We start from the raw sequence: 23,835 nt of genomic DNA on the forward strand, positions 1-23,835 counted from the left end.
GTGAGGGGCCAGCTTGTCCGTATTTATATATACACACAAATCTACGCCAACTGGGGCATTTCAACTTGGTTTTCATGGAGACAAAACATCCAGGACATAAAATCTACCATTGTAACCATTTTTCATTTTACACTTGATTGGCATTACAATGTTGTGCAAACGCCACCACGAGGCACCTCCAGAACTTTTTTTATCATTGGAACTTTATACTCACTGAACAGAAACTGCCCCTTCCACCGCCACTTGCCCCATAGCCCCTGGCGACCACCATTCTACTCTCTGTCTCTATGAATGGGCTATTCTAGAAACCTCATATATGTGGAACCATAAAATATCGGTCCTTTTATGTTTATATCAGCAGAATGTCTCCAAGGCTCTTCCTTCCGTGTTGTAGCCTGTGTCAAAATCTCCTTTTGAAAACTGAGTAATATTCCATTGTATGCACAAAGGCCGTCTGTATATATCCATTCATCCTGACATGTGGGTTGTTTTCCTAAGGCATCTTTGAAACCTTGTCTTCAAAGGTCTTTTTTGAAAGACCGCTCGGATTTTCTAGTTCTAAAAAATGCTAGGCATTATGCTTGGCTTAAGTAGACATTTAAGCTAATTTTCACCATAATGGGTAAATCAATACATTTGAATAAATTTTAAATCCTGTTTTTTTTAAAAAAATTTATGTTTATTTATTCTTGAGAGAGAGAGACAGAGACAGAGTGTGAGTGAGGGAGGGGCAGAGGGAGAGGGAGACACAGAATCTGAAGTAGGCTCCAGGCTCTGAGCTGTCAACACAGAGCTGGACGTGGGGCTCGAACTCACGAACCGTGAGATCATGACCTGAGCCGAAGTCAGATGCTTAACCGACTGAGCCACCCAGGTGTCCCTGTAAATCCTGCTTTTAATGTATCTATCAGATAAGGGAAATTGTACCTTCCCATCCATCCCATACACAGAGCAGACAGAACCTTTTCTCCTTCTGTTTCCACTTTCAAAATGTCACTTTATAGCCACAGAGCTGGTTTATACCAAAGGAAGTAAAAACAAAAGTATTAATTTTTTAAAAAAGGGAATTTTATCTGAGGCAGTTACCAGAAAAAAAAGGTTACCAGCATTGATAACTGTCTTGCAAACAGACTTGAATTAGCTGCAGCTTTGGATAACAAGCAGAGGGGGAATTCCCTCTCTCCTCCTTTTACAGAATAGGTAGAAACATTCAGAAAGCTCCCTTTTATTTGCCTTTGTGTTACCTTGCCGAGAAGAGATTCCTTTTTTTTTTTTTTAAGGTGCTAGAGAGAATCAATTTCCGGGAAGGCAGAGGAGTTGTAGGGTCTGAGTTGAATTTGAAGAGCTCAGACTAAGGTTGAGGGCAAAAGCCCAGAGTGTCCCTCTCTGGCCCAGGGTCCCACCCTAGAGGAAAGGGGGAAAGATCACACTTGGGTGGAGGGCAGAAGAAGGAATTCATTCTGGGTGGCCTCTGTGCTCTCATAAAATACAGGAGGCAGGGTCTCCTTCAGATGAGTTTGGCGGGGGAGGGAGGGGGGAAGGAGGGGAGGGGAAGGGGTGCATAGTAGCAACTTACTCTCAAACGGTTCAGAAACAATAGTATGTATATACACAACATAAAAGTGTCGAAATGTTAACAAATCAGAGAGTCTAGGTAAAGGGTATCCAGGGGCTCTTTGTACCAGTCTTGCAACTTCTGTAACTTTATTTAGCAATATTTTAAAGTCTAGAAGCAAGCTCAGAGCCTGGAAATGGTGGTGCTTCTCTGAGCCTGGGTGAGCAAGTCAAGCAACAGGAATGAAAAAAGGTGTTCGTTTCGGAGGCAGAGAACCACGGATCGCAATCCAAGCTATGTGAGACTTGGGGGAGGTTACTTGACCTTTCCAAGCCTCGGTTTTCACATCTCTAGCAGGGGGTACAATATTTCAGGATTCTTCTTTCACCTCCAAATCCTGCATGTACCTTGCCGCAGTGAATGGTCTTGCTGCTACTACCGCTACAATTACTGTGCATGATAGCAGCGAAGGAGGATAAGGGAGTACCCAAGAAAGCATTAGAGCCACGCTGGGATCCATCCCTCCAGGATGGGCAGGAAAGCGCGCGGGGCGGGGGGATATGGATGGACTGCAGTTATGAGGGAAAATGGCATCTGATAAACAAAGGACACAGGCACCAAAACATAAAATTACAGCCATGTGCGCCATCCATGGTCCTGGCCAGCTCCACAGATCATAGCTCTTCTGATTGTAGCTATTTGAGCGGGCATTTGTGTTTATGACTTTTGTTCCAAAATACATTGCGTTTATTACACTCACTTAATCTAAAAGGGGTTTACAATAAGTATGAGAGGGTATGTTGTGTCTCAAATGTAAAAAAAGGAAAGAAAGAAAAAAAAAACCACAGCAATCAACTAATTTATAAATAGGCAACAGATCAGTTCTATTAAAAGATTCCCATAAGCATGTCAGCACCTTTACCCGCTACGTCTTGAAAACTGTGTCTTCACAAAACCCTGAGCCCTCATTCTCAATATCTGTAGTTTTATAAACACGTGCATGCTATTGGCAATCCTATACAGCATCAGCACAGCTCACTTAGTGTCTTATTTGAGACACATGTCCCCACCTTGAAGCTGTTGCCTCTGGGAAGTAAATGCCATGCTTTCTCCTTCTGGAACAGAAATGAAAACCTCTACTTTATCCAGGTCAAGACAAACAGGCTAAAATAAGGCAAAGGATGCCTGGGTGGCTCCGTCGGTTGAGCGTCCGACTTCAGCTCAGGTCATGATCTCGTGGTTCATGGGTTTGAACCCTGCGTCAGGCTCTGTGCTAGAGCCTGCTTCAGATTCTGTGTCTCCCTCTGTCTCTCTCTCTCTCTTGCACCCTGTCTCTCTCTCAAAAATAAACATTAAAAATTAAAAAAAAAAAATAATAAGGCAAAGGAGGGCACCTCTGTTGTTCTATTAAATGGATTTGGAAGTGGGTGGGAGACACACAGTGCCCCAGCATCAGATCCTGTAAGCAAAGCAGGCAGCCCCTCTTGGACACTCTGAGGGGAGTGGGGACAACAGCCATTTCCCTGAAAACGTCTCAGATGCCACCTTGACCACTCCAGCTGCTGGTTTCTGGCACATGTATTATGAATGTGTCCAAGAGCAGAGGACTTCTCTCCTTTCCCATATGCCTGGATAATAACTCTCAAGAACCTCTTCTCTTGGGTGTCCCCAAAACTAGACCCCCCAAATGAGAATCAGCTTATGAGATTCTGCTGCCACCGTGCAAGGGACTGGCCCTTCTGGCACTAGGATTTGATGGTGATGGCAACTGCTCCCGTGAATAAAACTTTCTGGTGACACCTCTCTCCAACTGCATACATTAACCAGCCCCATGACCCAGGGATAAAAAGGGGACGCCCCCCCACCACCACTATTCATGCATGCATGCATGCATTCATTCATTCATTCATTCGCCTAAAAATATTTACTAAATGCTTGCTACTTCTGGGACCTTGGGCAGCAGGGAATAAGCAAGGTCTTTCCCCCTCATGGCATTTATATTTAGCTCCACCGATGAGCAATGAACCAATAATTATACAATTGTATAATTACAATGTGATGAATATGACGAAGCGCACTGTACTGTGGGAGCTGACCTGACCCACCCTGGGGGGTTGAAAAGGATTGCAAAGGAAACAAGCCTGTTGCGACCTGAAGTGCACTAGACCAGGGAGCAACATGGTCCCCTGGCAGTGGGCAGAGGGGCGGCTCCTGCAGAAGCCACAGCTCGAAGGAGCACGACACCTGTAAGGAGTGAAGAAAGCACTACGGTGAAGCATGAGGCACTGTGTGCAAAACAGAGATCCAAAGGAGACACTGGATGCCCTGAGTGGGATCTACCTGAGTTAATCAGAGAAGAGTAAGTACTTTTCAAACACTACCTCTAGGGGCGCCTGGGTGTCTCAGTCAGTTAGTGTCTGAGGGGCTCAGGTCATGATCTCCCCATTCGGTTCGTGAGTTCGAGCCCTGCTTCGGGCTCTGTGCTGACAACTCAGAGGCCGCTTCAGATCCTCTGTCCCCTTCTCTCTCTGCCCCTGCCCCGTGTGTTCGCTCACTCATGCTCTATCTAAAATAAATAAACTTAAAAAAAAAAATGTTAAATACCACCTCTAAAGGGGCCTTCCCGTTCCTTCCCCCAGCACATGCACATGCTCTAAAGGCCCCTTGCAGTCTCTACTGAGGCCCCTTGCAGTCTCTACTGAGGCCCCAGCCCACGGCACTGCAATTGTCTGTTTTCCTGTCTGGACTAACCGAAATTCATATCTGTCTTTTTAAGCACCACAGAAAGAGAAGGGAGAATTGCACCCTGGTCTGACATTCAAGGGGCCACACGAGCTTTAACTTTTCAATTATCACTGCCTGACACTGTGACAAAGCCCGAGAACTAGACCACTGGTGTGCAAACCTCAGCTTCTACCAGCGTCACCTAGAAAGCTGTGAAAATGGGCCACGGGGCCCTGCTCTGAGTTTCCCCTTTCAGCAGGTCTGGGGCAGGGCGGGGAGTCTGCCTTTCTGAGAAGTCCCATGTGATGCCCCTGCTGTGGTCCGGGACCACACTTACAGAAGCAGTTACTCCCCAACCCCACAAGATGGTCAGCTACCAGAAGAAACTTATAGCACTCATGCAGCAGAGGGAAAAAAAAGAAAGAAAGAAAGAAAGAAAGAAAGAAAGAAAGAAAGAAAGAAAGAAAGAAAGAAAGAAAGAAAGAAAGAAAAGAAAAGAAAAAAAAAAAAGAAAGAAAAGAAAAGAAATTTTACCAGTATTTGTATCTTGGAAGTCAAAGCAAACCTACAAAAACAGATTTTCTTGAGTGAGCAAATCTGCCTGGCTTTTACACCTAGAAATCGGCCTCGCGCTGGGTCCCCCTGACAAGCTTTGGCAGCCGCTCGGGCACAGATTTCTCGAATCCCCAAGCTTTAGAAGTGGGAAATGTTGCAGAATTCACCAGTCACAGCTACGGGACTCCAGAATAGTGACACTGGGTGGCAAATACAACTTCTGCAGCACATCAGACCTCAATCTGGTGCACTCCATCTGAGGGCCCAGAGCCCAAGCCCACAGCCCAGGCTAATCCAGTGCAGGCCTCTGAGCTCCCATTTGCAGGGGGGTGGAAAGCAGAGCAAACAGCAGTGCAGGCTTCCCCCAAGACGATCAGTGTTCTTGCACTCAGCCCTATCGCCGAACAGACATCGCTTGGTGAGGAGCTCACACACCATCCACCAATTTGCTAAACTGCTAATCGGAAAACCGCTGCAAAATTCTGCAGCCATTCTACATTTGAATAAACAAAATAAAAAATAATTAGACCAAAACAATCACATTGGTCTAAAAGCACAGTAATGGACAAAATTAGTGTATTCAAATTTGTTGCGACATTCATCAGAACACTTGCTGGTCAATTTGCTTAATGAATGTTCACTTTTCCCTTAATTTTTCTTGGGTGACATTCACTTAGAACAATACATTAGGCCTGCGATCCTTTTGCAAAAAATTCATACTGACCAGCTCTGTTTTCAAAATGATTTCCTCTCAATCTTTTTTGTAGAAAATTAGAGGAAATGTCTGAAAACGACTTTACTTTGTTTTCCAGAATTAAAAAAAAAATGTTTTAGGTTTATTTATCTTGAGAGAGACAGACAGAGCGAGCAGGGGAAGGGCAGAGAGAGAGGGAGAGGGAATCCCAAGCAAGCTCCACACTGTCAGCATGGAGCCTGATGTGGGGCTCAAACTCAAAAACCATGAGATCATGACCTGAGCTGAAACCAAGAGCTGGACGCTTAACCAACTGAGCCAACCCAGGCACCCCTGTTTTCCAGAATTTTTTTTTTTAAGTTTCCAATACGCCCACTGAGAAAGTTTTACTTCTTCCTTATATGACTTTAGAATAATGACTCCTTTAAAAAGGTGGGTGGAGGGAGAGGCCAATTCTGAAATCATCACCTTTTAGCATATCATTTAAATCAATAGCCAATTGAAGGAAACTCACATTGGAGGAAGGATATTTAGTATTTCTGGAAATCTGAATTAATATTATGTCAAGTCCTGGTAGCATTTTTTCCAAATGACTATAATTAGAGATATGCAAATTTTTCATGGGGGGGAAAAAAGCCGACAGTGAAAAATGCACCTAATTAACTAATGATTTTATCTTTATTAGCCGATATTAAAAGTTTAAATGTGGTCTAATGCTCTTAAAACCATAAAATAGCATGATCTCCTTTAGAACTCAAGGGATATTACAGCAAACAATGGCAGAGTCTGTCACTTTTTATACATTTTCCTCAGAAACAATAGCTCAGATACGAGCTTCCTGGTAGTCTGATAACTTCAACCATTACATTTTGTCATAAACAATAAGCTTAGAAAGCAAATGCTAGGTAGACCATAAAACGTTCAGTTCCAGTCTTTCGGATAGTTACAACCACTAACTTTTCTCTCTGCAACACATTTTTGGTAACTTATTTTGGAAGAAAATGATTTATAAAGTCAACTACCGATGATGTAATGTTTCAAGGCTTTGCTACTTTGGTCCCAGTTTGGTAGACGGAAAGGTTACCAAATCTCATGTTAAAAAGTCTACGGATGGGGCGCCTGGGTGGCTCAGTCGGTTAAGCGTCCAACTTTGGCTCAGGTCATGATCTCACGGTCCGTGAGTTCGAGCCCCGCATCGGACTCTGTGCTGACCGCTCAGAGCCTGGAGCCTGTTTCAGATTCTGTGTCTCCCTCTCTCTCTGACCCTCCCCCGTTCATACTCTGTCTCTCTCTGTCTCAAAAATAAATAAATGTTAAAAAAAAAAAAGTCTACAGAGAGGGGCGCCTGGGGGGCTCAATCAGTTAAGCATCTGACTCTGGGTTTCAGCTCAGGTCACAATTTCACGGTCTGTGAGTTCGAGCCCTGCATCAGGCTCCTTGCTGACAGCACAGAGCCTGCTTGGAATTCTCTCTCTCACCCTCTCTCTTTCTGCTCCTCCCCTGCTTGTACTATCCCTCTCTCTCTAAAAATAAATAAACTTAAAAAAAAAAAGTCTACGGAGATTCTGGCAAAGGTGCTGCAGTGACAGCAGCATAATTACTGAATCTCCCCCACCCACACCCATACTAACCATAAAAACAGACAAACAGAGCAGAACCAGAAACCTAGGGACAGCGTCGACAACAAAACCAGGAGACAAGGTATTCCCTATGTATGTGAAGGTGAGGACAACCAACCAACAGCTTCAAAAATTGCCATTAGATGCTCACTAGAATGTTCAGAGAGCCATTCTGAGAACACCCACACAAACTGGCAAAGGGCTTTGCGAGTTCCAATTTCACTAGTAAGTGCAGAGGGAATTGTGACCCACGTAGTGTCTGATGTCCTGGAATGTTCTGGGGTGGGGGACATCTGATTCTTATGAATTAACAAGAAAGGAGAAAGCTTCATAGAGAGGAGAAACTGCTGGGGATGAATCTAAGATGAGCAAAACAGGGGCAAAGGTTGGGGTGGGCAGGTGGGAATGGGGACCAAAATTGTAAGACCTTAGACTTTAGAAAAGTAGACCACTCTTTGAAAACAGCGTAAGTGGTACTCTAGAATTGTGAAGCCAGAAATGCTACAGGAAATACAGGAAAACTCATGGTGAACAACAGAAAAGAACCACAGTGGAATTCCAAATAGTTAAAGACACAACAAGGCACAGAATGACATCCCTAGTATAGGCAATAAAAATCATGCCAGAAGGAAAGAGAACAGATGAAACCTATAACCCAGTAGTTTCAAACTAAGCTGAAATACATGAAATCAAAGAAGCTATAAAGAACCATACAAACCAGGATTTTTAAAACCCCAAAGTTACTTGATTGGAGAAAATGGAAGATTTGAAACTGGAGGTAAAGAACTAAGAAAAGAATTAGAAGTAAAAGAAAAAAAAATCAGAAATGAAGGGTAAATTTAAAAGAAAAAAAAAGCACAAGAACAAATAAAATGAATACTGCCTTAACCAGAATATGGAGAGGAACGAAATTCTTACATTTACATGAATCATGAAGACACTAAAAGGATTTAGGAGAAAGTGATTAACATAGAAGACAGGCAAAGAAGATCTAACATACACATAATGGGGGTTCCTAAAGCCAACGGAAAAGTGTAGAATAAATAGCAAAAGCTTTGCCCCAAGAAAACTTCCTTGGGTAAGTACGTATTTAAGTGGTGCACCGTGTCCCTAGAAAAATCAATGCAAAGCACCCAACACTGTAAAATACTTCTGGGCTTCAAAGAACAAAAGTAAAATACACTCCTTTGGATATCTCGGCAAACATACCAAGTGAAACACGAGCGAAAGAAAATCAGATTGTCAGCAGACTTTGACAACACTTTATGGCAAAAGACGCTACCGTAAAATATTAAAGATACTTGAGCAAAGAAAGATGAGCCAAGGATTTTATATCAGCCAACCTGACTCTGAAGTATAAAAGCGACAGACAAGCTGTTATGAACATAGAATTCAGGAAATACTTCCCAGGAGTGCTTCCTGAGGCATCTAGTGAAAGATGAGCTTCAGAAAACCAAAGTGCCAGGGAAGACAGGACATAAGGACCAGTGGCCAGGATCAAACATACATTTACAAAGAGTGGTAACAAAGGAAATAGAAGGTAGGATTGCCATGTATTATGATAAAGCAATTGCAGTACAGCTGTCAGCAAAATTAGGGGAGGGAGGACTATCTGAAAAGTAGCATATGCTTGCTGATTGTACAGATAGTAACCGGGGTGAAAGAATATTACTTCAGATGCCAAGCTAGGGGGAGAAAAGGGAGAGGAAAGAACAGGCTTCTAGATAATTTAAATGTTACTCACAGCAGGAAACCAAGAGAAAATAACCTCCACCCCACCCCATACCCGAAAGAGCAAAACAAGGGTATTATATGAAAGGTATCAGTACAGGGGTGCCTGGGTGGTTCAGTTGGTTAAGCATCCAACTTCGGCTCAGGTCATGATCTCACGATTTGTGGGTTCGATATGAATATGATCAAACCTCTAAATCATAAATTTACAGGAAATACAGGGAACAGACAGCATGTTGACCACATGAGAGACTGTGAAAAATTGCATAGGGCAAGCACTCCGTTTCTTCAACAAAAATGGGGGACTAGGATCTATAATAAATAAGAAATGACTGAAAGGCCACATCAACCAACTGCAACATGTGAATCTTGTTTGGATTCTATCAAATGTTGACGTTATTTGCATAGATCTTTATATGTATTATATTTCAGTAGGGGAAATGTGAATGCTGGATCATCAACAACATCGTGGAATTATACTGACTTGGAAGGCTGTGACACTGGCATTACCATTACGTTTAGGGGAAGGGAATCTTTGTACCTTAGAACTACATGCTGAAAACATTTGTAGGCGAAATTCCGTAAGGCCTGAGATATGCTTCAAAATAACGGCAGGATGAGATGGACAGAGATAAAGCAAAAAGACTAGTTGTTGATCCAGCTGTTGAAGCTGGATGATAGGCATATGAAAGTTCATTACACTATTAGCTATGTCTCATATGTCCCCATAATTTATTTATATATATATTTTTTATTTTTTTTAATGTGTATTTATTTTTTAGAGAGAGAGAGAGAGAGACAGAGTGCAAGCAGGGGAGGAGCAGAGAGAGAGAGAGCGAGACACAGAATCCGAAGCAGGCTCCAGGCTCTGAGCTGTCAGCACAGAGCCTGATGTGGGGCTCGAACTCACTAACCACAAGATCATGACCTGAGCCCAAGGTGGCTGCCCAACTGACTGAGCCACCCAGGTGCCCCATATATATACTTATTTTAAAGTTAATGTGAGGTTGGATTGTTCCATCTTAAAATGGCTGCCACTGGGTTTTCAAACAATCCAAGGAATTCATCTAAGTCATAGGCCCCCTGCTTTTTTTTTTTTTTTTAAACCCTTCTCTAGTTAACTGATCGCAAACTTAAACAGGGTCTATTTAAACTAGGCCCTGAAGGAGTGCCTGGGTGGCTTGGTTGGTTAAGTGTCCGACTTCGGCTCAGGTCATGATCTCATGGTCTGTGAGTTCGAGCCCCACATCGGGCTCTGCGCTGACAGCTCAGAGCCTGGAGCCTGTTTCAGATTCTGTGTCTCCCTCTCTCTCTGCCCCCTCCCCTGTTCATGCTCTCTCTCTGTCTCAAAAATAAATAAACGCTAAAAAATAATAATATCTGTCTCAAAAATAAATAAACATTAAAAAAATAATAAATAAATAAACTAGGCCCTGAAATTCTCACTCAGAACAGTCAGTACTAACCAATGATAACTACACTGGGTAAGAAGAATTCTCTGGCTCGCAAACACTAGTCTTGTCACCCTAGAGCAAGCATATTACGGCAACTGATCTCCTAATTACTTAAGTACCCACGCTTGTATTCCTGAAGCAGGGGTGTTTCATCAAAATTGTTAGGTGACATCCTACCAAGCACCTGAGGAATCCTTATGGGCTTCTACCGAAGCTGTAGTCAGTAGGGATGCCTTCTTGCCCTTATAACTCAAGGGAGTACCACTTTCCATCGCTAGGCAGACTGTATCCTGGATTCCTTCCTGAGGATCAACACTAACAATGCCAAAGGCAACAAGAGTCCTACCAGATGCCCAAGAATGGACAGAAGAACTTTACGGTCCTCAGTAATTCACCAGGGTCAAACCTCACCGGGACAGTGCTTGATTTGAAACCGGAGAGCTTATCATACCGTGGATCTCTGAAAGGCCACTCTCAGGCTAAGATGCAAAAAAATCAGATGAAGCCAGCGTGCTGTCCCCTCACCCAGGCCACCTACAGGAACAGGAGAGTGGGACATGACTCACAGAACACCTGTCAGTGGCTGAAAGGCACTGAGTCAGACCCAAAGTGCCATCCGTGGATCGTACTTATTATTAAACCCAAAGGCAGCCAGATTTGAACAAGACAACGATGAAAGAATTTAAAAAGGAGGTGAGGGGCGCCTGGGCGGCTCAGTCGGTTAAGCGGCCGACTTCGGCTCAGGTCATGATCTTGCGGTCCGTGAGTTCGAGCCCCGCTTCGGGCTCTGTGCTGACAGCTCAGAGCCCGGAGCCTGTTTCAGATTCTGTGTCTCCCTCTCTCTGACCCTCCCCCGTTCATGCTCTGTCTCTGTCTCAAAAATAAATAAACGTTAAAAAAAATTTTTTTTAAAAGGAGGTGAAGAGCCTCTAATCCCCGGAGACACACTGAGGAGCACTCAGCCTGGACCCCTGAAGCATCTCTCTCAGCTGTGAAAAAGCATTCTGGTACATTCTGAGAAAAACGGTTCCAAGCCTGCAGACTGACAACGCACTTTGGCACAGGAAAGGCTCCACGATGTCCTGAAAGCGAAGACACCTGTCTGTGTTCACATGCTTTGTTCAGCCCCCTTCGGTGAGTCCTTCCAGGAACTGCTCAAGTGGCTCTGAAGTTATGGAGACTGTTCTGTTCCAGCTAAGAAAAGCTAGGACAGAAGTGAGAGCTCAGCCCTTCGGAAGGCAGGACCTGTGGCAGATGGGACTCAAGGGACTAATACCATAAAAAGCTCTCCCTGAGTCAGTCCCTCCTTCCCCATGAACTTAGTCCCCCAGACCCTCTGAGAAACCTTACCTGTCTCTGCTTCCTTCCTTCATTGACCAAAATGCGGAACCGAAAGAAATCTAAATTAATAAATCTAAATAAATCTAAATAAATCTAAATTAAGCTTTCTATGAGAGACCCCTAGACTTTTCTTTCTGGGTTCTTTGTGGGCCTGGGCTCAGGAGACCAAAAAGAATTCTCTGGAACAGGAGCCCCAACACGACAAGGATTTTTGCTCTGTGTGTTCACGGTTATACCCTCCTCTCTTCAGGAGGCAGTCATTCTGAAACTAAGGTGATCATTTTAAATAATATCCCTTGAAAATGCAGAAATGTAAATTAGGCTACACATTCAGATCTACTAAAAAATTCATAAACCCTTCTACATATGCTAGTTTATTTCAAAAAGCAGAAGGGGGGGGGGTTCTTTTTTTTTTTTTTTTTTTATGAAAGTGATGCATTTTGGTTGAACTGGGAATGTGTCTACTATTTCCCTGCAGTAAATATCCTGACAATATTATCATTAAGTAGAAAAAACATCTCGACCTCCCAATCAACCATTTTCAAGTGGCTGTTCCAGCGACATATTTTTGGATTAAGAATCCGGGTTTAGGGGCGCCTGGGTGGCTCAGTCAGTTAAGCGTCCGACTTCAGCTCAGGTCACGATCTCGCGGTCCGCGAGTTCGAGCCCCACGTCGGGCTCTGGGCTGATGGCTCAGAGCCTGGAGCCTGCTTCAGATTCTGCGTCTCCCTCTCTCTCTGCCCCTCCCCCGTTCATGCTGTGTCTCTCTCTGTCTCAAAAATAAACAAACGTTAAAAAAAAAAATTAAAAAAAGAATCCGGGTTTAATTCAACAATGACAAGAAGCCTAAAGGCCAGTCCGTGTGGTCTTACCAGGCCCTTTCTTAAAATGAAGATCTTCCCAAGGTACACTGACTCAACATCACCCATTAAAAAAGAAATCTGGGAAAGTCAGAATGGAAATGCATTTAAAATATTTTACAAACTAAAATCCCGAGTCACTTTAAAAGTACCCACAGTCTTTCCAAGTAGAATAATTCTCAATTTTTTTAAACACGGTCTTGTTTTCTTTTAAACATGCACTAGCCAAGTAGAGTAACAGAGAGCCAATGCCCCTCCCCTCCACTCCCCTTCGCACTTCCAAAATCGCCAGTGTTTTCCCCAGAAGCCAAATCTATATTAGATTCCTTTCCATAAATACTTCCTTCCAATAAAAAGACAATACCAAATAATTTCCAAAGTTCTTTGTGATAATCCCTCTTTTGTTCTGAGTCTTGCTAAGCAATTCTGCTTACTGACCAACCTGCATAGGTCATTCTATTTAAATTACTGACAGCCTGGGATTGTTTTTGAAGAATTTTTTAACACCCTTTGAAATAACCTGAGTCACCTGGGGTAAACCCAAAGGAAGCTAGGTGTTTTGCCTCACTCAAGAACTTTAAGATAACAAGAAAAGGAGTAAGGGTTTCTCTTTTAGTTTTTCCCATTATTTTTTTTCCACTTGGTTAGGAACAAGACATTCCCTGGCAGGTGCCATTGTATATACCTTTTCCTTTTTAAAAAATTTTTTTTAATGTTTTTATTTATTTTTGAGACAGAGAGAGACGGAGCATGAGCAGGGGAGGGGGAGAGAGAGAGGGAGACACAGAATCCGAAGCAGGCTCCAGGCTCTGAGCTGTCAGCACAGAGCCCGATGCAGGGCTCGAACTCACAGACCGTGAGATCATGACCTGAGCCGAAGTCGGACACTCAACCGACTGAGCCACCCAGGCGCCCCATATATACCTTTTCCTTAAGTGATTGACTTTTCCTCCCACAAACAGCCACCTTCCCCCCACCCCAACTGCTCATTGCTTTGGGAAGGGCAGTAACCAGTGTCCCTAATTACCTTCTAATTACCCTATAAAGCAGGGCTGTAGAACCCAGGGCAGAATCTCAACATGTCCTAAACCATCCAGGACCCTTATCAAGGCTTGGGGGTTTTGCTTGTTATTGTTTTGGATTTTTTTTTTTTTAAACAAATGAATTTATGCAGACGGCTACAAGCCTGGATTATCATCTTACTCGACGTTTAAAATCTGCTAATAAGCAAGGAACCAAAAATCATCTATGGCCACTATAGGAATTTGAGCCTACAAAATCTGTAATCTCGCTGGCGGTGATGAGGCAGGCAGGGGAGGGAGGGTAATCAGCCCCGGACTTGAAAGCAACTCAAAGTACATATCCGTGGACCTCCTCTGGATTTGCATTGTACATATAGTATGTGTAATACATGCAGAAGTGAGGTCTGTACTTTTCCATTTTGGAAAGTTAATGTCTCTGAATAAGTAACTGCTTGACCAGATTACACTTAACAAAAATCTCATCGCATATGGCATTATAGGAAATACGGCAATTGCTGAAGAATAAAAATCCTAAGAAATTACCCTATCTCACCTTCCAGCGGATTCTTTCCATGGGAGTCTTCTGGCTAACTATAACCCTTTCCTTTTGGATTCATACTTTAACCAGTTCCTTAACCAAGATTTAACTCAGGCCCCAGATCTTCCTCTGAATCAGCCACTCTCCCCCAGAAGTGATGTCTCTTCCTCTAATCCAGTGGTAATGAATATGCATCCTGGCTTCCGGACCAGGGCTGTTCTTTAAATCTTATTACAAATCGTATTACATTAGCACCCACCCCAGCCCTTATCTTCCCACAGCTCCTAGGCTCCTTAAACACAGGGATCACATCTCAGACATCATCACATATTTCGGCATGACAAGTGAAATGGTGTGATCAACGGGAAGCTGCTGAACTGCAATTTCATTTCTACCGCCTTCCCCTACCGGACGGCGGGCTGACCTGATACGTACATCGAGCCATGACCATGAAATGACCAAAGGGAAAGGACAGGTGGGAAGGGAAGTCCGGCTGGTGGGTAAACCACAGAGCCAACAATCCACCCCCGAGTAATCAAGGGAGAAGGACTCCCCTCGTCCTTACAGATCTCTCCGCCTACACGCAGCACCACTGGCTTTCTCTCAAAAGTATCCGTCAGTTGGGAGATCAAATAGCAATTTTCTTAGGTGAGGGTTAATTATGATCGATTCCAGTTTCTCTAGACCTCGAACTTCCTTTCGTTCCTCTTACTTTGGCGCTCGGCTAAAGTTACCTCGCCGCAAGATCCATCTGTGGCTAGATACCCCCAACCCCCAACAGATCAACAACCCGCTTTGAAGCTGCGAGCTCTTTATTGGCTATTTTCGGCATAGCCAAAACTGGTGAAGAGTGGTGGATCATGTTCGAGTCGAACCAGAATTTAGGGAAGACTCGACGCAAAGCCAAAGCAGTGAAGCAGGAAAAACGGCTATTTTATTCAGAAAAGATTCCAGGCAGGCCCGGAAAGGGGTCCTCAAACCAGCTGAGGTAAGCAGGGCCTGACCATTTCAAAATGACAATTATTTGGCTTTCCTCATATTTGCAGCCAAGACCCTATGACTAGCTCTGGTAATGCAATAAAGTATTTTCCAAACCTCAATCAAAGAATTTTCCCTAAAAAAAAAAGACAAAAAAAACCCCCCAATTTCCTTCTGGGGCAATTTAAACTATTTTCATTGTGCCATTCTTCACTCACATATTACAAATATTTGAAGACTGTCATTCACTAAAACTTCTTCACCTTATCTTCTCTGGCCTAATAAATCCAATTTCTTTAAGTTGCCTTCAAAGGGCCAATTTCCCAAAGCTTTAATCAACTCTGTGTCCTCTTCTAAGCCCAAAATGTCCATTCTGTTCTCTGAGAAAACCAATAAACATCCTTTAAAAATGGCTTAATGCCGGGGCACCTGGGTGGCTCAGTCGGTTAAGCATCTTACACTTGATTTCGGCTTACGTCATGACCTCATGGTTCGTGGGTTCTAGCCCCGTATCTGGCTCCATGCTGAAGGTGGAAAGCCTGCTTGTGATTCTCTCTCTCTCCCCCTATCTGTCGCTTGTGCAATTGTTTCTCTCTCAAAAATAAACTTTTTGATAAAGGTGTAACCCAAAGAATGAAGACAGACTTATCCTCCTGCTATGTATTTCTTTTCACGAAAATTTACTTTTCATCATATGGCTGATACACAATGCACAATTCTTCATAATCCCCATATCCCACCATTGATATTACACAGCTAAGTTCTGTTGATTTTTGGGGTTTAGTTTTGCTCTCACATGGACCTGACCGCCCAAGAAGAATCTCATTTGTATCTACCATCATGTCTGGGAAATGGAGTTTCAAGTTCATGCAGCCTGTAAATAGTCAATAGACAAACACAACAGTGTCCAACATATTCCTCCCCGCAAACGGGATGCTCCTCCTCTGACTTTATTTCCATCAATTCCATGGTCCCACCAGTTCTCCCAGTCACCCACGCCTATAATAACTCCCGCTCCCCTTCGCCTCAACCTCATCAACGTCTGACACACCCAAGATGCCTATAAATTTGCCAAGTGAATTCAGTCGGCTACCTTTATCTTCTTCGTGTCTCGTTAAGTATTTTCCCTTCTTTCCAGAGCACGCACCCTAACACCCAGAGGCCATCTAAAGAGTCTGACTGTCCCTCTATCCAGCTCCCCTCCCCATCAGCACAAAGCTTAGCCATGACACAAACCATCCTGGAAGAGGCCCCTGAGAAACTCTCCTTGAGGTATTTGTACACCCGTGTTCATATCAGCATTATTCAGAACAGCCAGAAGGCAGAAGCAACCCAGTGTCCATTGGTGGATGAATGGAGAAACAAAATATGGCAGAAACTTATACATGTGCATATGCATATGCATACATACATACACATATACATACATTTCCCTCCTTAAGAAGGAAGGAAATTCTGACATATGTTACAACATGGATGAACCTTGACGACATTATGTTAAGTGAAATCAGCCAGTCACAAAGACAAATACCGAATGATTCCCTAGCGTAGTCAAATTCACAGATACAGAAGATAGAATGATGGCTGCCAGGGGCTGGGGGAGGGGATAACAGGGAGCTGGTGTTTCATGGGCGCAGAGTTTCAGTTTTGCAGGATGGAAAGTGGTCTGGGGATGGGGTTCCACAACAATGTGAATGTACTTAACGCGGCTGAACTGGACACCTAAAAATGATCCAGATAGTAAATATTAATGTGTGTCTTTTACGAAAGGGTAAACACACACACACACCTCCTTCAGTCTTCATTACCTACAAGCAAGGTGGCCCAAGTTTTCGGAGCAGGTTGGGGACTAGACGGCAAGGTGGAGCAAGCGGTCCTGGCCTAGTAAGCAAAGCCCAGAGAGCCACTACTGGCTCAGATCCACCTTGGCCCTGACCTCTAAGCTCTTTTCAGAATCTGGACCAAATGCAGCATTAAATATCCCCTCCCTACAGTGCTCCTTGTGGCGAATCAAAGAGGCCACCTTTCCAGCCTCTTCCCCTCCCTATCCCCTCCCCCCGGCAACCATCACACCAAGTGCAAGGACTGACAATCCTCAAATGAGATCTTAATGTCTTATCCCCTAGTTCCACATCCCCCATTTTCCCAATCGAAGCCTCACCTACAGACACTCTACCCTCTAACGCGCAGAAATGAATCTCAAATATTATCTCCCACATGGACACTTTGAAAGATCGCTGATCGCTATCATCTGCCCACCAAGACATAAACGTCTCTCTTTTGAAATCCTGCCTGAGCACTTTGCACTTCTTTGGACACCAAATGCGATTCTGGTCAGACGCTGTGCTCTTACTCCATCCCTCCCCCACCTCTAGCCCACACCTACAGTCCCTGCAAGGACCAAGGCCTAGGGAATCATAGATCTTTGTTAAACGGAGTCTGACATGTTTATTGAGCATTTCTTATGTTCAACGCACCCTATAAGTGCTAGAGAAAGGGAGATATTAAACCCAGGAGCACCACTGTGTGTCCGGCCTGGGGCAACAGCCAAGTTCAGCAGGGTCCCTCACTCTTAGGGAAGGCAGTCACAGAAAAGCCGCTCACTCTTCAGGTGCTTTCAATGCTGCATCACACAGGGTTCATGGACCCTATGTGAGCTACCCTTACTTACTCACCTTGAGAAAATGGCCATTTTACAGAGCTTTCCCCTCCTAAGCTTGCGTCCAGAAATCTAATCTGTATCCACCGAAACGGGCTAAGAACAAGGCAAAACAAAGAACCAGGGAGGCAAGTAGGCATTGCTTACTAATGGTGGACTTAAAAAAACAAACAAAAACTAGACATTAAATGTATACATTTCATCTTTATACCATAAAAACTCCTCTACATAATCTGGTTTTAAACTATATCCAATTTTTTTTTTTCCTGAGAGACAAACCTGCAAGAGGAACAATAAAATCAGCCTAATAGTGAAGTCCCTGTGCTGTCCCCATCAAGGACACCATACTAGGCATGTTATGTGGGTGACCTCACTCACTCTCTTCGGGAGCCCATGCCATCATCTCTGAGTCACATAAAAAGAACTGAAGCTTATGGAGAAGTGAAGAGTCTCTTCCCAGATCACACGGCCAGCAAGGGGCCAAATGCGTAAAAACCCAGGTTGTCCCTTTCGAACCCCGAGCTCTTAACTCTGATGCCACCCGTGCTGGCTAACAATTTAGCTTCAAGTTTGCAAGCGTCAAAAACCTAGCTGTCAGAAAGATATGCACTGGAGATACCTAACAGTGTGTCGTAAGCAAAATGTTAAGGCTAAAGCATAAGGTGAATGGAAAAATCAGCAGATGTGAATGCTTTCATTGGAGAAATCCTCTGGGTTGTTTGTCTTTCTGGGAGAAAGGAGAAAAAAAAAAAAAAAAGGCCAAGATCTGTTCAGTCCCTGAGTAGTGATTCCGAATTGTTAGGTCAAAAGCCATATAAAACTCAAAAATTAAAGTTTACTTCACATTAAAAGCTGTCACGTTAGTACTTACTGGTACCTACTTGCAAAGATTACAGAGAGAAACCGGCAAATTCTACATAGTCACAGAGGTTACTCGTTTATTAGGTGCCGTCCCATCCCAGACCCTGTGCCAAGCATCTGTACAAGAATCTCTTCCTAATCTTTAGGACAATCATATTAGAGTAGGCATTATTTCCATTTCTGGAATAACAATAATTCCTATTTTATAGATAATAATTATGACTGACATGTATTATGTTTGTACTAAAAGTGTGCCAGGCAGCACGATCCTAAAAATGTATTATGTAGAAGCACGTATACCGGCACAGAGAAGTTAAGTAATTTGCCAAAGTCACACAGCTGAAATGAGGATGAAAAAGTAAGTTCAGCAGGGCAGCCGACTGGCTCCAAGGTCCCAAATGTGTCAGCCATGGGGCCAGCAGACTAACACAAGGCTGTCTTCATTCCCCAGGCCTGTGCTCTGTCGGCTAGGTACCAGCATGGTCCCATCTGCACTCACCAGGGCCTAAGGCTAAATGCCTAAATGTCTAAGGGCAGTAGAGAGTGGTATTGCCTAGCGCCTCCTAAAGAGGACCAGTCCCTCAGTTCAAGAGAACAGAGAAATCGAGTTCTTGACATAAATTCTCCAGATTCTTAAGTATTGCCTTGATGTTTCCTTAATAAAGCATCACTTGGGGGTGGGGGGGTACCAAACAGGTTCATGGATTATCAGCTTGTAAGCTCTTACGTATTCAGAATCTGAGGTCAAAAGATGGGCTGTTTCATGTCCAAAATGTCCAAAACCAGAGGTACTACAGGCCAGGCTTACTCGGTCCCTTCACTTTCAACAAAGATTTACACTGGCTTTGCCCTGGATTCACACTTGTACCTCTGCTAACTCCCCAGTAGGCCCTCCTCACTCTGGATTTGCAGCCCCAGAAGCTCTCTATTCAGGTTACAGAAACTGCATATGAAATTTTGCGTCTTTAAGGTCCCTTCAAATGTCTTTCAATCCCTTGTTTTGAAAGCTAACACACAGGAATGCGGCAAAATAAAGCACTTCCCACGTCGCAGTCTGTCAACTGTTAAACTAAATTCATTCTGGATCATGCTGCTGTAGCCTTGACCACAGCCTTTCAGGGGTTCCCATCCTGCAAGGCCAGCTCCAAGAATTCCGCTCAGGGCACCGCAGCTCATTTCCTGGTGTCCTTCTTTAATCAGCTGGGGGAGACTTGAGGAAATGAGTCAAAATCCTAAGAGCAGCTTCTAGCAGCTGTCAACAACAGCAGCAAAACCCATCATCAAAACAACACCTGTACGCAAATGCTCTACAAGGGAGCCCACAAAAACACTTGGCCCATTTCTGACGATCTGTCTGGGTGGTAAATCTCTAAGGGGTAAACTGCCCTTCTATCTCATGGTGCCCATCCGGGGTGAATGACCAGTGGCGTTAACTCATTCCTGGGAGTTTTCGCTTTCACAGAGCATGCCCCAAGTATATGATGCGAAGGCCATTTTTATTTTTTGGAAAGGTGGATGGCAAAATATCTCAACTGACTTTTCCACCATCGTTTTAGAGACAGTTTATCTTCATTTCTGAGGGCTTCTGGAATGGCACATCTAACACATACAGCCCTCATGCCCAGGGTTGAGTGCCTGCATACCCCCCACACAAGCTACATTTAATGACTCCCCTTCCTGGTGAATACTTCCCTCAAATTGAGAACACTTTCACCCACACATCCTAAGAAAGGCAATTCTAGGTCTTTTTCTACCAACATTTGGAAGGTAATGACCTTGACCATCCTGTATTCCCAGAATCTCCAACGATACCTGGCATATAATATGTGCTCATCAAATAGTTTCCAATGAATCTCACAACTGATTCTGTTAAGGCATGTGAATGGTATACAGTTGGGCATATGGGGCTAATCTCAGGCTTTACCACTGACTATTTGGGTAACTGACTCATCCTCAGCCAGTTTCTCCGGCTATGAAATGGTAGGAATTGTAACAGCACTACCTCTAGGGCTTGTTGAGAGGACTAGAAACACCATGCAAAGGCCCCAGCATGGGCCTGGCCCAGTTTTGAATAAAGAACAACTATGTACAACAGACACATAAAGGGAAAGTTAAGGCATGTCAGAAAAATGTGTTGTAATAACACAGCATACATAATTTATCAAGTCATAAGAAAAAAATGTGTGGATGAGTGGGAAAGACGAGAATGGGGATGTGACTTTTCTGGGATCCCTTTCCAAGACCATCATGTTATTCCCAACAGGATCACATCCAAAATGTCCTGTGTCCAGCTTCTGGCTCTGACTCTGGCCTCACACCTGCAGGAACAAGGGGAAAGTATGATTCACTATTCCTTACAGGCTTATCTTGCTGGGCACAGGTGTTGTAAACACTGAGGGGAGCAGTGATGGGGGGTCCTACAGAGCCCGCACCTCCTTGATTGAATTCAAAGGGAAACCAGGCACACATGTGGATTGAAGAAGACTCAGGATAAACCACACCTCCCCGCTTCAGCGGGGGCAGGGGACCAGTAGGCTACTACCCCCGTGGTCCCTGTGACCAGAAAAGGCAGAGGAATTTCAGGGAGACAGAAAGGAATCGGAGAAGGAATTCAGAAAAATTGGAGTCTACACTCAGAACACTGGAAGAGGAGAATGTGGGACCCAAAGGGTCGTTCCTGATGCAGATGCTTCACTGTCCTCTTGAGGAAACTGGGATCTCCAGAATTGAAACGACCTGCCAAGGGCACACAGCTAATAAATGGCTGGAAAAGGAGAACCAGAAGGGCAGCACTAGGCTTTGTCACTATACCATACTGCCCCCCAGGAGCCAGACCTTTAAATTCCCTTTGCCAAAAATCTGTTCGAGGAAGCCGGATAATTAGGAGGAGGAAGGAAGCAACTGATTCTTTTAATTTTAAAAACGGGGAAACTATTCTGCCCTTGTCTTTCTAGTGCCCTATTCGGGTCCGCACGCATAACTGAAATTAAAAATGCCAAGGCACAAAGACGTCAGGACCAAATGTGTCATTTGAGCTTAGAGCGGTCAAATCCGCCACGGAATCTGGGCACTCACTTATAATCTCTCTCCCGCCCCCCCCCCCCCCCCCCCCCCCCCGGGTCCAGATGCAAGGCTTCTCTTCCTCCACCGGAAAGCCCTCACAATGCCGTTCAAGCCCGTGAATGAAGAGGCTACACCTTGAGACTTCATGGGAAACTGACCGGTAGTTAATATAGTACCACAATAGTACAAAGCGATGCTTCCTTTTGTAGCCCGTGAATCCCAGTTCAGACTCACTTTCTGCCCACTGCATCAGCGAGGTAAGCCTTGAAGGTCTTTAAAAAATGACCTGGGAGAGAGCAGGGTTTCAGGGGTTACCTCGGCGATCTGCACTCGCTCGCGCACTAGCGACACCCAGAAAAAAAAAAGGGAAGAAGGGGCAGGAATCGGAGGGCTTTCAGGAGCCTGCAAATCCTCCTCCTCCACCTTCAGACCTAAGTTCCCGCGCAGATAAAACCGGATTTTCACTACAGCTTTAGGATCCAAGTAAGATTTTGCAGAAAGTTCCACTCCATCTCCCACCCCCGCCCCAGGCGGCCCTTAAGTAGTGTAGCTATCACGTGGGAAGGGGTGTTGCAGATCTCAAAATTCCCAAAGAAAACGGGGACCCGCAATTACGGGTCGCAGACACCTATTCCAGAGGCTTGCAGAGGCCGGCCAGCCTGTCTGGGCATTCTGGCCAGACCCGGGAGGAGACCAGGTCGAAGACCTGAGCGTTCCAGCGCAAGGTCCCTGCCTCCTCTCGGTGCAGGCGGCAAACGCGGCCACCAGCCGCTCGGAGGCGCGTGGCAGGAAAGAAACGGCACCGCGGCGGAAAGGGGCGAGCCTTTGGCATGGGATTTACAAAAGCAAAAAGTCTGCAACCTAGCGGCTGCTTTCCACACGCCCAGCCCAAGTTGTCCCCGTAGCCGCCACCTCTAGGTTCGCGGGGTCCGGCTCCAGAGCCGCACACAGCGCGCTTCCCAGGCAAAATGCCTAACGGGAGGGCCCGAGGACACAGCGAGCAGAGGCGGCAGCGGGTCGGTCCCCAGCTCTGGGGCACAAAGAGCGCCCGCGGTTTGGAAAGCGGCAGCCACAGAGCAAAGAAAAGGCTCTCCAACTTTGCCCTCGGCGCGGCAGAGAACCTGCGGGCTGCTCCTCCAGTGCACCGGTCACACACGCGCAACTTTTAACAAAAGGAAGCAGTGGCCGCGCCTCGCACCGCGGAGATAACGCGCTGGGTGCGGACCCGGGACCCGCCCGCCTGTGCCCCCGCGCACCCCCGGCACAAAAGCAACCCCGAACTCGAACGCAGCCTGCGGCCGCACCTCACCCACTCTTGAGCCCCCTAGCTGCCCTCCTTCCCGGAAGACCCCCAGCTCAGCGCCCCCGCCACCAGCGGCAGGGGCTCCTTGCACAGGTGAGCGAGGCAGGGCGCAGGAGAGTCCTGGGGACGCCTCGAATCTTCCCGGAGGCTGAAAAACAAGGGCACCGGAGGGCCGTCAGCCACCTCTGCCGACGAACCCCTGCGGGTTCGAGCCCTGGGGGGCACAGGCTGCTCCGGGGCGGGGGGTGGGGGGGGCGCGGCCCCACTGTCCGCGGCGCTCTCCCACCTGTCTGGACGCGGAGCAGGAGGAGCAGGACGCAGAGAAAATCCCAGGCGCCGCGAGCGCCTCTCATCGCGGTGGCTGCGCTGGGATCGGAGGTCCGTTCCACGTTCCTGCTCTCGCCCAAGTGCACGGAGCGCGGCAAAGCCGAGCCCCCAGAGCCGCGAGCGCGGAGCAGCGGCCCCTCCTCCCAGCGCCCTCCCCCTGCGCGCCGGCCACGCCCCTTCTCCGCGCCCCTCCTTGCCTCCCCTCCTTCCCTCCCTCCTGGGTCTCGCTCCCTCCTGGCGGCGTCTGGCTTCTGCTCTTTCGACGTGCTAATCCCCGGGGGCTGAGCCGGCGGGGAGGAGGAGGGCACGCTGGCCCTCGCCGCCAGTTCCTGACCCCGGAGCCCCTTCATCTCTCCACCTCTCCTGCTCCCCTGTGATGTGGTCTGGCGATCAGAGGCGGTTCCCGGACGAGGGAGGTGCTGCCCGAGCGCTTTGTGAAGCCCGGCACCCAGTGCACATTAGGGCACGAGCCCGCCACCTGGCAGGTGCTCCCCAGACAATAAAGGTCCAACGCAAGGCCCTCGAGCACGCTCCCGAGGGAAGAGAAGGGA

General features: G+C 45.9%; 1 protein-coding gene across 2 annotated transcripts in view; it reads right to left on the reverse strand.

The window, feature by feature from the left end:
- The window catches only part of KIT (KIT proto-oncogene, receptor tyrosine kinase), an 86,422-nt gene extending 63,022 nt beyond the window's left edge, over positions 1-23,400 (reverse strand). For both annotated transcript variants that reach the window (XM_019469682.2, XM_019469673.2), the window contains exon 1: positions 23,244-23,400. In XM_019469682.2, coding sequence (XP_019325227.2) covers positions 23,244-23,310 — 67 coding nt within the window. In that variant the 5' untranslated portion in view covers positions 23,311-23,400. The remainder of the gene's footprint in view (positions 1-23,243) is intronic.
- Between the last annotated feature and the right edge of the window lie 435 nt (positions 23,401-23,835).

The sequence above is a fragment of the Panthera pardus genome, unplaced genomic scaffold (genome assembly GCF_024362965.1).
Source record: "Panthera pardus isolate Hobbes unplaced genomic scaffold, ASM2436296v1 HiC_scaffold_13, whole genome shotgun sequence".
Lineage (NCBI taxonomy): Eukaryota > Metazoa > Chordata > Mammalia > Carnivora > Felidae > Panthera > Panthera pardus.